Source organism: Lissotriton vulgaris, chromosome 6 (assembly GCF_964263255.1).
Source record: "Lissotriton vulgaris chromosome 6, aLisVul1.2, whole genome shotgun sequence".
Lineage (NCBI taxonomy): Eukaryota > Metazoa > Chordata > Amphibia > Caudata > Salamandridae > Lissotriton > Lissotriton vulgaris.
In genome coordinates this window covers 1,487,725,066-1,487,740,713 of record NC_141694.1, presented here as the reverse complement: position 1 = coordinate 1,487,740,713, position 15,648 = coordinate 1,487,725,066, and the positions used below count along the sequence as shown (strand labels likewise).

Sequence of the window (15,648 nt, the reverse complement as noted above, 5' to 3'; positions counted from 1 at the left end):
TAAGCCCACCATTAGACAACCGAATGTTGATCATTTATTGACCCTGAAAGAACAACGCTGGATCTGTTTGGCAGACTCAGTAAAACTTGGTCTCAATTCTTGTACAGAATGGCATGCCCTTGCTTGCCTTTAACAGGGTAATATGTTGACTTCTTTAAGGTTCATAAAATCTATATGTGGTCTAACTGAAGAGTGATTCTCATTCTTTCACTGCCGTTAAATTGTGCATGGTCAGTTTGTCACTTGGAACCCAGTGTGAATAATCCTTTTGATTTTGTAAATATTCTGTGCTCCATCCTCTGGTCGTTTTATTTAGTCTAAATCTCACCAAGGAAAATATATTATGCCATTTCTTTCACCAATCCTTGTCAAATTTTATTTTATAAAAGAGAAGTACTTTATAAGCCATGCCTACACTCTTTGCTCATTCACCTAGTATGAGCGATTCCCTTATCCAATATGGCCACCGCGGTTGCTTAGGCTTGCATCATCTCGCAAGACAAAACGGCAGTAGTTTAGTTTTGGTCTATGGCTAAAAGGGAATGATGTCCTCACGTTAAATATTACAAACATCCACACCCCTTATGTGCACATAACGCGAGTTGATAATTAAAAGTTGTTTTCATTTTGATTGCCAATTTAAACATAGTTTCCCTTATCCAATATGGCAACCGCTGTTTAGGCTGGCGTCATCTCGCGAGATTAAACGGCAGAATTCCAGTTCCGGGTTATGGTTAATATGTAACTATTTCCTCACGTCTAAAATTGAAAACATTCATACCCCTGATGCACATAAAACATGATTGGAGAAGTAGGGCTTGTTCTCCATCTCGACTGCCAATCTAAAATTAGTTTCGGCATCATCCTGGATGCCATCAAGTAATTAAAGAACAGGTCCACTTCCGGGTCTTTGACTTTAAAAGCCTCTCATACGGGTTAAACTGGTGTTATGAACGAGCCCGCCAGGATACTTTAAATGCCGGACGAATCTTTACTTAAAGTAAGTGCACGCGAGTAGCTGCCTCTTTATATTCAGCCTTATGACATTTGAAGAGGTCCGCTTTTTTGATACTTTCCCCGATTATTTGTAGACTTAACTCGTAGTCTTCACTGCAAGCAGGAATAGAACTTAACTGGCCAATTTTGTTATGTCTGTCCCGGTGTGCGGATCAGTAACATTATAACATCACCCTAGGTTAGGTCTAAGCCGTCTTTTCAATAATGGGTTTTCAAAAAGCGTGAGTTTGTCCACCTAACATGCCAGTGGGCATTTTAGCAGCATCTATTTTCATTTTGTTTTTTTAAATCAGTAATTAAAAAAACTCATTAATTCTTCACAGAGCGATCTGTTTTCAACTTGACCCTTAGGGAAGTTGATATTTGACCAACAAATGTGGTCGGACTGTTCATATAATAAAAGTAGGCATTTAAATTTTGGATTCAAATAAACAATATGACCCCAGATCTGTCCATGAACCTCAAACTAACGGGTCTTTTCACCCCCCTTTTTTCAGATTTTATTTGTGGTAAAAATTGTACCCCACGTTGTCTTTTCATTTTTTGTGATTCCAGGTGACAAATTGACTATATTAAGTTTCTTTTTTTGTCTGTTGAACAAGTATGAAGATGGAGCAATGTATTTATATAAATGTGGGAACTTGGAGTTAATAATGTATTGAATTAAATGTACCTAACTTAGATTAGTCAACTCTTCTGAAATGCACTTTAAAACTGGTAACTGTTAGAAGCTATGCTCTTGTGAAATGAACCTCACGGTTGAAAACTTACTGAGGCCATGTCCATGATTCTAATCTTTCCAGTTCTTTGCCGATATATGATAGACTTCATCCATTGTTTTTTATAAAAAATAATTGCCAATTGATTGATTATAAAAAAGTAACAAGGTATCGAGACAAATGCTTTAATCCTGATTTATGAAGTTTTGTGGAAATGTGACTTAAAGCAATGAATTTTTTGATGTTTTATTTCTTGATAACTGACTGTTTCTACAATGCTATAGCATCATGAAATACGAGACAGAGCACATGAGGGTGTCTCTGTTAAGTAGATTATGAGATCAGCAATGTATTTTAGCTTTTTATGATAAATTTATGTTAGGCAAAATGAGACGCCGAATTTATTGAGTCATATTGACTAATTCCAATTTAAAATTGGATTTCCAGGCGTTACCAGGAAGGGGTAACTGCTTAAAATCAGAGATATTTGTGTGACACATAGAGCGTATATATGTATATTCTCACTTGTAGTCATGTTTTTTGTTTTTAATATAATTTTATTTGTTCTATATAGGGAGTTCTTTCAGCTTTGAAAAATATCGTCCTGATGATGGTCTATCTGATGAGAGCACCCTAGACCGAAACGTCGACACTCCATCATCTCCTTAAATGTTGTTTTGACACCACTTTACAACCATTCTTTATTAATTAATCTAGGTTGTTTATTTTATTCACGAGGAGTTGATGTTACTAGTTATGAACTATAGTGAAAACACTGTCTACCTTAGTTCATGACTTTTTGCTCGAATTGATTTGCTTGTATATGTCTCCCCAATAATTTGTTTTGCAGTAAAAACTTTGGTCAAAAATAATCATTTGCTCTTTGTGTTCTCCTTCCCTTCCATCAATTCATTGATTATTGCAAAATAAGAGTGTGATCGCTGAGACACCATTGAGTGTGTTACTTCTGTACAACTCACCAACCAAACTAAGTATCCTCAAACAAGTCCCTTGTAGCACACTGTGACTAAAATCATACACTGCCCAAGCCTACAAGGGTTTATTGGGTTTCCCCTGTTTATAACTTTGTCTAAAAAAGACACTCCCTTCTTTTGGTTTCTATTGTGAGACCCCGTTGAATCTGAAGAAGATGTGCTTCAGAAAGTACTGAATCGGTTTCTAGATCTGCCCTGGTATGTTGATAAGGCCTGACGAGAATCTGATTGTGAGTAGTAGTCCTCACGTAGGAATGGATAAACTTGTTCTATTTTAAACGCCTTGCCGTCGCGCTCGTATCTGTTGTTTTTGTCAGTTATGGTATTGTCCTTAAAGATTTGAATATCTTTTTCTATTTTGTCCAGAAGGGACTTTGCATCGGTGACCACCTGGCTGGTCTCAAAGGACTTGGTCAATTCCTCTATTTCCTGTGCTTCCTTATTACATAAACGTTGTGCCGTTTCAATGGTATGGACCATAAGGTCCCGGCTGCATTTGGTATTAATGTAGCTAAAACCTTTTTTATACTCCGCGTCTTCTGTAAAGATGACGGGTACGTTTTTCACCTGAAGTCCCCAAGGGATAGTTCCACCCTTGAGGTGCCTCAAGAGAAAGTAACCGTGTAGCTCTGTTTTCACGTGTTTTTTGCGTAGTCGAATCAACTTGTCTGATTCGTTCTGCTCTTTTACGCTAGTGCTCAAAGCTACCGAGGAAAAAGGAGATGAAGCTATCAGATTTTGAATATGTGTCTCAGTGAAAGACAGAGTCTCTTTTTCTGCCATATTTTGGAGAGACTAAAAGTCCCTCCAGTCAAATGAATGTATTTTAATCAAAGTACTATGTTCAGTCCAGAAACCCTCGCGGGTATGCACCCGCTCTATCAATTGGGAACAAAAGGGGTTAGGTCCTTAATGTGGTGAGGGCTAGACCTAATATCAATAGTGAACAACACAAAGTACCCAAACCACAGTGACTCAATACGTTTTTTTGATACAGGGTAAGAAACCAATTTATTGTCGCTTCCCTGGACACCATTATTTTGTGTCAATCATTTTGTATTTTTTATATTTTCAAAGAATAGCTGACAGAAAAAGACATTGATTGCAAATATTTACAAGGCTAAACAAACTTTAACAAACATTAAAGGCAAAGACTATTTACACATTTAGAAACCATTATGTCACACATTAGAAAGTATTCTCACATCAGACATTAAATAAAACAATTATTGAAAAAATAATACAAACATTTTTATCACAAACAACAAAAAAATTGCAAATACTGAATGAGAGAAACTAGGGGTTGGGAGGATAGAATATAAGTAATTAAATGACTTGTATATATTTTAATGCTGGACCAGCCGGTCCTAGCTTTTGTACAACAATGATACTTTGTATCTCCCAAACAACACTGCCGACGCGTTTCTAGACCAGACTGGAGTCACTGGTCTGTCATCAGGGCTGTATGTTTCTTGTATCTGTAGGATACAAAAGCAATGTTTTGCTTAGTCTAGTGTGTGGGCTCCTTATTACCATGAAGTAGCTATAATGACGGTGTGCGCTACATACCAAGGCTGCTCAATGTAGAATTTCAGAGGGGGTCTTTTGGAGGTCCGTTTAAATGAATAGCGTGGCCGAACAGAGAAGCCTAGAAAGATTTTAAGGATGTTTTTTAATTACATGATTGATTCATTCATTATGCTAGTGGCTGAGTCAGTTTGGGGAAGTGAAAGCGTACCTTTTACTTTGGGTAGTGCCGAGTGCTGGCAGGATCCATTAGGAGCGACGTAACCAGGTAATATGCCCCTAAATCACACTGATACACACTTTACCGAACTACTATTACTTTGCAACCTACTCATCTGCAAGCTCTAAAATTGTGACCCTCACAAGGGTGAGTTTAAAACTTCAGAAGGCTCAAAATGCCAGCTGTTGAAGGAATTGCAAGGCCAAGAGACAAGAACATGTTTTATCCTTAAGGAGATCAGGCATTTGGTGAGGTGTCAGGTTTCCAAGTTAATCTCCCAAAATCCCAGATTCTGAACCTCTGTCGCCTCGCCGCAAGTAACTGCATTGCATGAACAGTTTCCATTTGAGTGGGCAGAGGAGACCATACCGTATCTGGGCATTCAGCAAGCTCCTACGTTGTCAAAGATGGTGGCAGCTAACTATGGCCCCCTTCTTGATCGGACCAATAAGACACTTTCTTCGTGGAGCCGGCTGGGGTAGCCCAGGACCGGGCGCATTGCGGTAGTTAAAATGACGGTACTCCTGCGTATTCTTTTTATATTCCAGGCCGTACCATTGACCCCATCGCCCTCTTGCTTATGTAATCTGCAAATTGCTATCAACCGGTTTATCAGGAATGGCAAGAAACCGCGGATCCACCAACAACAAATTACTCGTCCAAAAGCAGATGGAAGCCTAGGGCTCCCACTGCTCCTACAGTATTTCCAGGCTTCACAACTGTGCTTCATCGTGGAGTGGAATCGCCTGCTCTCTGAGAAGCACTGGTCCTTTATGGACCAGACGATTGCTGGGGCCAATATATGGTGTGAGGTCTAGTTGCCTCATAAGGGGGCGTGGCTTGGACGCCGATCGGGTTGGCGGCGTGAGCTCGCAGCTCCGCGCGGAATCCCGCTAATTCTCCTGTTTTTCTGGACCCTAGGCGACCCGGAGACGACGTTCCTGCCCTCTGAAGTGTAAGGGGACAGCTGGACGTAATCGGAGAGTCGCTGGGGGACTGCTGGCCCCGAGGAGATCGAGGAAAGAGGCGGCCGAGGTGTAGCCCGGGGTGTGAAGAAAATGGCGGCGAGGAGGTCGGACGGTTCCGAACCCCAGCCCTGAGTCCGGCTGTCGCCAAGTAGCGAGGGACCCTGCACCCGGCTGCCCGACGCACTAGGATTGGCGGCGCGACGCCCTGGGACCGGGGGGCGCTGCCCGATTCACCCAGAAGATCAGGGGCTCTCGACGGCCACCGCCCTAAGACTCATCCTCCCCCACACAGGCCCAAGGGGGGTGACGGGACGGAGCTCGTCTGCCTGGCCATTGCTCCTGAGACCGTCGGCCGGGACATAGCACTGCCCGGTGCCTGGAGGCCGGTACGGACCCACAGGCGTGCCGGCAGAACGGGTGACCGGCCTTGTGACGCAGTGCCCTAACATGGCGGCGATCGGAGGGCCGATGCCCGGGAGCCGCGAGGGGGACTCGGCGACATCGACCCGGCTGAGTGAGAGTCCCTCCCCGGAGCTTGACCAGGAACAGCGGCTGAACCGGCGCTTGGATGCCATCCTTGAGGCGATCACCTCCACTAAGGAGGCGTTGCACAATGACATTGCCCAAGTGGCCACGGGCCTGGGGCTGCTACGCGCGGATCACGCGAAGCTGGCGGATCGGGTCAAGGATCATGACCAACTGTTGCTGGACCTAAAGCCATCGGTGGTGACCGCGGAGCACAGGATCACGGACATTTTGGCCCGACTGGACACTCTAGAGCGGAGGGCGGAGGATGCCGAAGGCCGCAATAGGCGGAACAACGTGCGGGTCGTAGGCCTGCCGGAACGGATTGAGGGGGAAGATGCGGTGGCCTACATGGAGAACTGGTTCCGCACTGTGGTGGCGCCGGAGGGGCTTACTCCATTTTTCACTCTGGAGCGAGCTCACCGGGTGCCCGCTCGCCCGCCGTGGCTTGGCCGCCCCCCCCCCCGACCGATGGTGGTGCGGCTCCTCCACTACAAGGACCGAGATCTCCTCATCCAGCGGGCCAGGATGTCTGGCCCTTATGAGGTGGAAAACAGCAAGGTAACGATCTTTCCGGATTATACGCAGGCGGTCCAGAAGGACAGGGCATCGTTCCTTGCTGTGAAGAAGGAGCTCAGGGAGGAAGGCATCCAGTACTCCTTGCTCTACCCGGCCAAGCTGCGGATTATCATGGATGGCACCACACACTTTTTCCAGACTCCGGACGAAGTCTGGCAATGGCTTGAGTTGTACAGGGCGGGGACGGACAGGACGCACCAAAGTCGGCGAGACCAGCCCAAGCAGCCCCGGGTGCAGCAATCACAACGCATCAGGTCCCGCAACAGGCGCCAGCGTGAGAAACGGGAGGCTCAAATGGCGGCGGAGAAGAGGGATGCACTCGCAGCGACGGCGGCCATTACAGGGTCGCAACAGAACAGTGAACGGGCCGAAACGGACTCGGGAGGGGAAGGCAGCAGAACAGGAGAGGAACTTTCGGAGGCGGAGAGCCAGAAGGGGCCGAAAGTGACCCCACAGACTTCGGATGATATTTTCTGCGGCTGAGATAGACTTGGGACTAGATCGGGACTTCATGGTAGGGTGATATCCTGTTGCTGGGGGGCGGGTTGCCGGGTGGGGGAGCTGTGTGTCTCGGAGGGGATGAAGGGCGGGACGCGGGCTCCGCTAGCTGGGGTCGGCGGCGACTCACCCCCCCTAGGCCCTTAAGGTCGACTGTGGTGGAGACCACAGGGTAAGTGTGCGAGAAGTTGGGTCAAGGTTTGGATGGGGGCGGCCATTGGGTTCGTGTGCTCTGTCCTGGGGTGTGGGGTTTGGGGAATGTTTCAGTTTTGGGGCTGTTTGGGGGGGGGCAACTGCATTGGGGGGGTCATGGACCGTTGTTCTTTGATTCGGACTGTACGGGACTGGAATGGGGACATTACCTAATTTGAAATGCCTAACGTGGAATGTCCGGGGGCTGCGGACTATGGTGAAACGTCACAAAGTACATGCATACCTGGTACGCAGGGGGGTTCAGATAGCTATGCTCCAGGAGACTCATCTCACTAAAAAAGAGTGCGCTGCCTTGCAGAAAAGATGGTGGGGCCAGGTTTTTGGCACCACTTACTCAGCGTACGCCAGGGGGGTCTTGATCTGGGTGAGGGCGGGGATACCCTTTCAAGTGCTGAATCAGGTAGTGGATCCGGATGGCAGGTTTGTAGCGGTGGAGGGGAGATTATATGGACGGGATGTGGTTTTCTGTTGTGTTTATGCACCGAACACTGACCAAGGCCGATACTTTGATAGCCTTTCGGGGTCCTTGGCCTCTTTCCTGGCGGGTCCGATAGTGCTAGGGGGGGACTTCAACTCGATTACGGATGTGGCTCTGGATAGGTCCCATCCCCCCCTAGTAGACTCTCCTGTGCGCAGGCTGGCCGCGCACAGGAAGGACTGGCAAGAACGGTGGGGGTTGCTGGATGTCTGGAGGGAGAGGCACAGGGGAACCAGGGATTACTCCTTTTATTCCGCTCTCCATGATCTACATGTCAGGATCGATTCGGTGCTTTGCGGGAGCTCCCTAGCCCCATTGATTACCCATGCGGAGTACCTTGCTAGGACTATATCCGATCATAACCCCCTATTGGTGCATATTCAGTGGCAGAGGGAGCGCTCAGTAATACCAACATGGCGGCTTCGGCCGGAGACGCTAGAGGATTCTGTGTTCGACGATGCGGTCCGGCAAGGCATTGATAGTTATTTCGGTGTGAATGAAGGAACGGCGACGAGTAGGTCTACTGAATGGGATGCAATGAAAGTGGTGGTGAGAGGGGTGTGCTTGGGCAGGTTCTCGAATGCTCGAACGACTGTGCTGAATGATCTAATGAAAGCGGAGGAAACTTTGAGGGACTTGGAGCGCCGCAGGCCGACCAGGCCAGGTTTACAGGCCCAGTTATTGGAGGCGAAGGAAGTGGTAGCTGCGGAGACGGAACGTTTGAGATGTTATGACTATAGGCAGTACATCATCAGGGCACACGCAGAAAGGGACAAGGTGGGTACCCTCTTGGCCAGACTAGCTAACCCGGAACTTAGGGGCTGCCCGATCCTCAGCATTACTAATGCGCAGGGAGAGATGGTGTACTCCCAGGCAGCTGTATTGGACCGCTTCAGGGGTTATTATGAGGACTTGTACCGGAGTCAGTTGGGAGTGGGGGTTCAGGACATCGTGGAGTACCTGGGGGAGAGGCCGCTTCCGGTCCTGGACGAGGAAGACGCGAAGGACCTGGGTAGCCCAATCACGCTTACGGAAATTCGAGTGGCTATCAAACATATGGCCCGTAACAAGACGCCCGGGGTGGACGGATTGCCAATCGAGTTCTATCAGCACTATGTGGACGCTCTGGCGCCCAGGCTGCTGGTGGTGTATACGGAAGCCTTCGAGAAGGGGGCCTTGCCTGGCTCCATGCGGGAGGCCTTGATAGTACCGCTCCTCAAGCCTGGCCGGGATGCCGCGGACGTGAGGTCTTATCGCCCGCTGTCCATGCTGACGGTGGACTATAAGATCCTGAGTCGCATCCTAGCCACTAGACTGGCCCCGCTCATGACGGGCCTGGTGCACAGGGATCAGGCCGGGTTTATACCCACGAGGAGCACGGCGATGAATATCCGCCGCCTGGTGGGAATAATGGACGCCATCTTGGATGGGGAGGGAGCGCCGGCGTTCTGTCCGTGGATATCGAGAAGGCCTTCGATAGCTTGGAATGGCCTTTCTTGGATGGAGTGCTGGAGAGGTTTGGCATGGGCGACGGGTTTCGAAGATGGACGAGGGTCTTGTATAACTCGGCGACGGCGAGAGTTCGATTGGGCGGCCTGGTCTCTGCAGCGTATCCGGTGTGCAGGGGAACACGACAGGGATGCTCTCTCTCCCCTCTGTTGTTTGCCCTGGCGATGGAACCCTTGGCGGTCCATGCGAGGTCGGGCGACCGATACGCGGGAATAGTGAGTGATGGGCAATGGCATCATATATCGCTCTATGCGGATGACCTGCTCCTGTACCTAGCTGACACCTCGGGGGCACTGGTTGGAGCGATGGATCTGTTGTCCGAGTTCGGCCGGCTGTCGGGCCTTAAGGTCAATTGGGCGAAGACCTGCGTGTTTCCGCTGAGAGCGGGATCGCCAGCCCCTAGCAGCGACTTGGGTGTGGCATGGGAACCCTCTTGCATCACCTACTTGGGTGTCCGCATTTACCACTCGGCCGCTGACCTTTTGGAGGGTAACATTGGCCGTTGTGTCCGGTCACTGCGGGGTAGCTTGTCTTTCTGGTCGACCCTCCCGCTGACAGTCCTGGGCAGGATAGCACTGTTGAAAATGGTGGCGCTCCCCCGCTTCCTCTATTATTTCCGAACGCTACCTGTCTGGATTCCCCAGGGGGTGTTTAGGGAACTGCGGTCAATGATTACTGGCTTTCTATGGGGGCATGGCCGTCGCAGAATAGCCTTGAGCACGCTACTTCGCCCCAAGCTGGAAGGGGGCATGGCCGTGCCCGACCTTGAGCTGTATTATCTAGCGGCGCAGTTGCAGGTCCTTACGCAGAACGTAGCCAGGGTGTTCCGGGAGCCGGAGGAAGACCGGGATCGGGGGATACAATGCCACGTGCTGTCATACATCATCATGCAGCAACGGCTCGAGTTACGGGCCCTCACCATGGAGGAGCGGACGCTCCGGCTGTGCTGGCAAAGGAGCCTTCGGAGAGCGAGGGCATCGCGGCCTTATGCCCCGGAGATTCCGATCGGGATGTTGACGGCTTTGCCGCACGGAGGAGATTGGTCCCCGTTGTTGGATTGGGAGGAGGCGGGGTTGCAGGTGGTGGGTGACTTGTACATAGAGGGGGCGTTGGCGCCGTTCGACGTGCTCCGGGACCAGTTCGGACTGCCTGAGGGGGGCTTCCTCCTACACGCGGCAGTGGTGGCTGCCATACAAAAGCACTGGAAAGAGGGGCTCCTGGAACCCACGACGACTATGGCGTGCCAATATGTGGTGATGGCGGCCGGTACATTCAAAGCTGTGACGTGCCTCCATAATAGGATGCTGACCGAAGGGCTGGAACCACTCCATGGGCTCAAAGCTAAATGGGAGGTGAGCGTTGGTCGGCCCATACCGGATACGGCATGGGGCCATATCCTGCGACGCACGTGGAAGGGCACCAGGAACGCCCGCTATCAGCAGGTCCATTTCTATGTGCTCCATAGGGCCTACTTAACTCCAGAGAAACTACAGCGGTACTTTCGGGTGCCGGATGCCTGTTGCCCCCGGTGTTCGTCCCTAGGGGCGGACATGGACCACTTGTTTTGGGGGTGTCCACAACTGGGAACCTATTGGGCGGAGGTAGGGGAACTCCTGAATGAAGTGACTGACAGGGAGGTAGAATTCGACATGGCGGCGTGCCTATTGCTCTGGTTCCCGCATACTAAGCGCACCAAGGTGACAAGTAAATTCATAGATCTGGGTCTGATATTGGCACAAAGGGAAATATCGTGGCACTGGAAGTCCAGGGGAGGTCCCTCACTGCGTAGATGGAAGAATGAGTTGCTGCGGTGGTCTGACTGCGAGAGTGTGCTCCGGATGAAGCAAGCAGTAAAGTTGGGGAATGAGAAGGTACTGGATGCGGCGCGTGCATGGGAGTTAGTGGTACAGGCTTTGCGTGATGCTTTGGTTGAGGATGAAGACGGCGAGAACTAAGCCGCTGGACACCGCGGGGCGAACACAGGAGTATGGAACTACGCACTGTAGTGGACCCATCCAGTTCAATAGAGCGAAGCGCACACCTTAGCAGTTGCCGGGGGGGGGCTTTGGGGGGGTTAGTTGTAGGGGGGTTCGGGGAGGGCCGGAAGCCATTGGAGGGTTGCGGGTTGAGGCCTTGGAACTACTGGGACAGGGGGTATCGAGTGGTGGATAGACTGATTGGGTGGAACGGCCTGGTACGAAGGCCCGTATAGCCTAGAGCAGGCCCCAGCAGGGGCGATTACATTGATTTCCAGGGAGATGGCTGACGGGAACGTTGTTGCGGGTGGGGGGGTAAAAGCAGATACGCAAAACGACCTTCCGCCAGGGTCCCAATGGGACGTACACTGTGCTGTGTTCCTTTCGAGCGATGTGATATGCCGCCCGGCCTCCGGGATGCGGGCTGAATGGCTGTGTACAACTGTGAACTGTCATTGGACGGGGGGAGCCCACAAGTGTACTGGCTGTTTAATTTTATCCTGTGGTTTATAACTCTGCAATAAAAATATAATTTAAAAAAAAAATAGTTGCCTCATAAGCATAGAGCCTGGGGGTTGTATTCCTCTCTGGTGACTGACACAGCCCTGAAAATATGGGACGCTGTTTCTCTTAAGCATGGACTGATGACGTTTCCCTCACCAATGACGCTGATTATTGATAATCCTAATTCCCCCCCTGGGGATCAGTTCTGAGGACTTCAATCGCTGGTGTGAATGGGGCTGCAAGCACGTAGGCTTGCTTTTTGATCCCTTGGGTATTATCCCTTTCCACCAGCTGCAACAGAACTACTCGCTCACATTGTCAGATGTTTTCCAATAAGAGCAGCTGAGACACTGGGTGACCTACCTAAGCTATGAGTCTGAGTCCTCCCATGCCCTCACCCACTTTGAGAAACGGCTAGTGTGTAAAGATGAAGATAAGCACCTTATTTCTGAACTCTATGTTCTACTCTCTGATGGGGGCTCTGCTCCCAAGCTCAAGGGCCAAATACGATGGGAACATGAATAAGGGTGCCCCCTCTCCATCAAAGAATGGAGTGAAATTTTCTATAAGGTGCATCACACAGCCACAACATGTCCGGTATGGAGCCTTCCTATAAAATTGCCTCCTACTGGTACCTTATACCTGCATGCATAAGTAGATGCAATAAGAGGCGGTCTGAAAAATGCTGGCAGGATTGTGGCCAAACGGGATCCCTCCTTCACCTCTTGTGGCATTGTCCTAAATAGGCCAGGCTCTGAGACCTGGTCTTTGATGACATTGATCTAGCATTTGACAAGACTATACCCATTTTCCCCGCATGATTTTAGGGTTACCCAAATCCCTGACCTTCCTCTAGCAGTCGGTTTGGGGCAGGTAAATGCACTAGCAAGTACTCCTTGCATGCTGGGGGACAGAGGAAGTCCCGGACCACATTGCGTTGCTGCACAAATTATGGGTTACTTTGGCAATTAAGCTTATGTCACTGAATAGGGTGGCTGCATATCCAGAGCAGTGGGCCACTTTTATTTGGATCTTATCAGTAGAGTTCCGAAAGGTGACCTCCCCGAAATACCTGCAGATATTGCAATTCCTCCCCAGAGATACAGTGAGGACACTTAGACCCTATCATAGGGCTGGGCGCTGATCCTGACCCTCAAAAAGAATCTTTCTGCTGGGTGTGGAACAATGGGTATAATGGTGCAGAGGAATGGGAGGTGGGGTGGTTGAATGGGATTTTTCCTTCTATTAGTTTCTTTTTCTCTTTCCTCTTTCTTGACTCTCCTCCTTAAAAGTTCACTAGGTCCTTTGATTGCTGCCAGCCTCCGGGTTATAGGCTCAGAGCTGTGTATCATTCTTCACAACTTGATATCGCTGCCGGCCTCTGGTTGTAGGCAGAAAGCTGTGTCAAAGAGATGCAGACCGTAATAAATAGAATTGTTCCACAAATGCAGCACTTTATCTGCCTGAAGATGTACAGATGTTTTCTTTTTGTATCTGTTCAGGTTTTTGCCTGTGGGACCTGCTGTCATAATATTTAATATTGGTAACCCTACATTATTGCACACTTGGGAACCTGAAGTCTTGTGTGACTTGTTATTTATGAATGAATATTAACTTTGTTAGAGGTATCTATAATAATTAAGCACATCCTTTTGGCTTATCGATCACATGGATGGGGGTTATATAGAAGGCCTCCCTCTGTGGACTTTGCGTCACAAGCTTCTTTGTACCTCCTGCGCCTTAAAGAAAAGAGACCCCCATGTTAATATTAGCTTCATCCTGAAGCCCAACATTGGCAGCAAACAATAATCCTCCAGTAACCACTGAATGAACCCATGTGCTAAGTAATAGCACAAAAAAATTGAAGTGGTCCTCCATGTATCACTGGATTAATTCGTTTTGGGAGGAGTTACTGCCTACCCTAGAACGTCAATAACTCTTGCTTTACTTATGAGTTGAGTAGCCTATGTGATTTAGTAGCTTACTATACTCTGTTAATAATTAAGAAATGACTTTTACAATCTTCACTTAGCTTTGGTACTAGGTAATTTCGCTTTGCAGCTATGCAAATGCTTTAGTTTTGTTCAGCACCTTTTTTACACTGCTGTGAAACCTCTTCATAGCTGGTTCTTTTTATCTTTTCTTCCATGTTTTTCCTATCATTTCGTTCCTTTCCCTCTTCTTGGGTCCATTGCTGTAGGTTGTATACTTATTCACAACAGCAGATTTCATGAATCTGATCCATTCCTTTCACTTTCATCGATAATCTGAAATTAGGGATACACATGTAGTTCTCTGATAAATTCTTACTTTATATTTTTACTTATGTCACAGGATGCCTGTCTAGCCGAAATAGAAGACCTGAAAGCGTACACAGAAAAGGTACAGTACATTTCCTCTTTAAGACATGTTTAATATCAGACATCATAGTCTTAATGCCCTCTCTCAACTTCCTCCTGTAATATTCCACAAATATAGAAAACATTCTGTGAGAGCACATTAAGGTTGGATGTGTCAATTCTTTGAAACACATATAGTACGCTGCTATGCAATCATAACTTACCATGTTTGACTTTACTGATTACATCACATGTACTCAGTGGAGTGCTCTACTACTGCTTTGAATCTATGTTAACAGGACAATACTAGACGCTGACATGGATGATCCAAAGCAGGCCTCTACTAAATGAGGGTTAAATGAACATTAAAATATGCAGCTCTCCAGAGATTGGATTGGAATGGACTAATTCTACCTGTAGCTCCCATGTATAACCCCAATACTGGCATTAGAGACTCGGTTGAAAATGTAGGGATCTTGGTGGATATTGGCATCCATAAAAGTCAGTGTCCCAAATGTTTTCTTGGTGCACCTTCAAGTAAAGAAAATCCCTCCGCTGACTCCCAAGAACATGAAAGCCCAGGTGATTGACTATGGGAGTGTTCTCTATTCTTGAAATGTCAATCAGCTGATCAATTAGTTTGAACAAACCCAAATCGCAGAGATGGGCCTCATTCTGAGATTATGAAAATTTGATAATATCTCAGCATGGTTATGATCGGTCCACTGGGAACAAGTTCAGGGAAGGAATTGGTTTAACTTCCTTGTGATCATCCCTTAAAGCTATCTCTCTGACCAGAGCACATATAAATGATGATCTCTTCACACCCATATGAACATATGTGGCTCTCTGCAGTTAACAGACGAGGTAATTTGGTCCTCACTGATGTGTGAAGGTCTACACATTGTGGGATCCTGTACAACCCATGCCCTGGTATCACCTGCTACAAATCTGCAATGTATTTTTCAAATAATTTTGTCATTTCAGTTCTTCCATGTATTTACTTGCAAGGAAAAAAAACCTTATAATATTTAATAAACAATATAAACTATTTTGAATAACAAACACCTCACACCGTATAAGCAATGCAACACACAAGTGTCCAAAATATTTACACAAACTATTTTTCATTTGCCATAATTATGCAAATGGTGCTACAGCTTTGTATAAATTGAACACAAGAAGGAGATTTCTTCAACATTTTTTTACTATATCCATATATATTGCTTATAATGGATCTGATAGCCCTATACGTAATTCGCAGACTGCGCTAAGGTGCTTTTCCAACATAACTAGTTTGATCATCCATCCTACTCTTTCCAAATTTGAAAAAAGGGTTTGATACAACTCTTGATTTGTTTTTTTTAAATCCGTAATACTTTCTGAATAAGCAGTCAGTGTAACTATATTAAGCAGGTGACTTCCTTGAGAGAGCTGAGTATATTTTCTGCCAACCCTTCTTTCAATTCAGTCTGATTCAAACCATATTCACCCGAGAAAACCCTTACCACACTTGTGAAACTATCTCAACTGGTTTAGAAATCATGTTATTATTATTATCTTACTTATTTTAATGCATAG

The 15,648-nt window shown here is 47.6% G+C and overlaps 1 protein-coding gene across 1 annotated transcript in view; it reads left to right on the top strand.

Moving 5' to 3' along the window:
• The window catches only part of LOC147709040 (uncharacterized), a 263,194-nt gene that overhangs the window by 207,419 nt on the left and 40,127 nt on the right, over positions 1-15,648 (top strand). Inside the window, exon 8 of the mRNA XM_086927643.1 lies at positions 14,063-14,110. Within this exon, the coding sequence (XP_086783769.1) occupies positions 14,063-14,110 (48 nt within the window). The remainder of the gene's footprint in view (positions 1-14,062; positions 14,111-15,648) is intronic.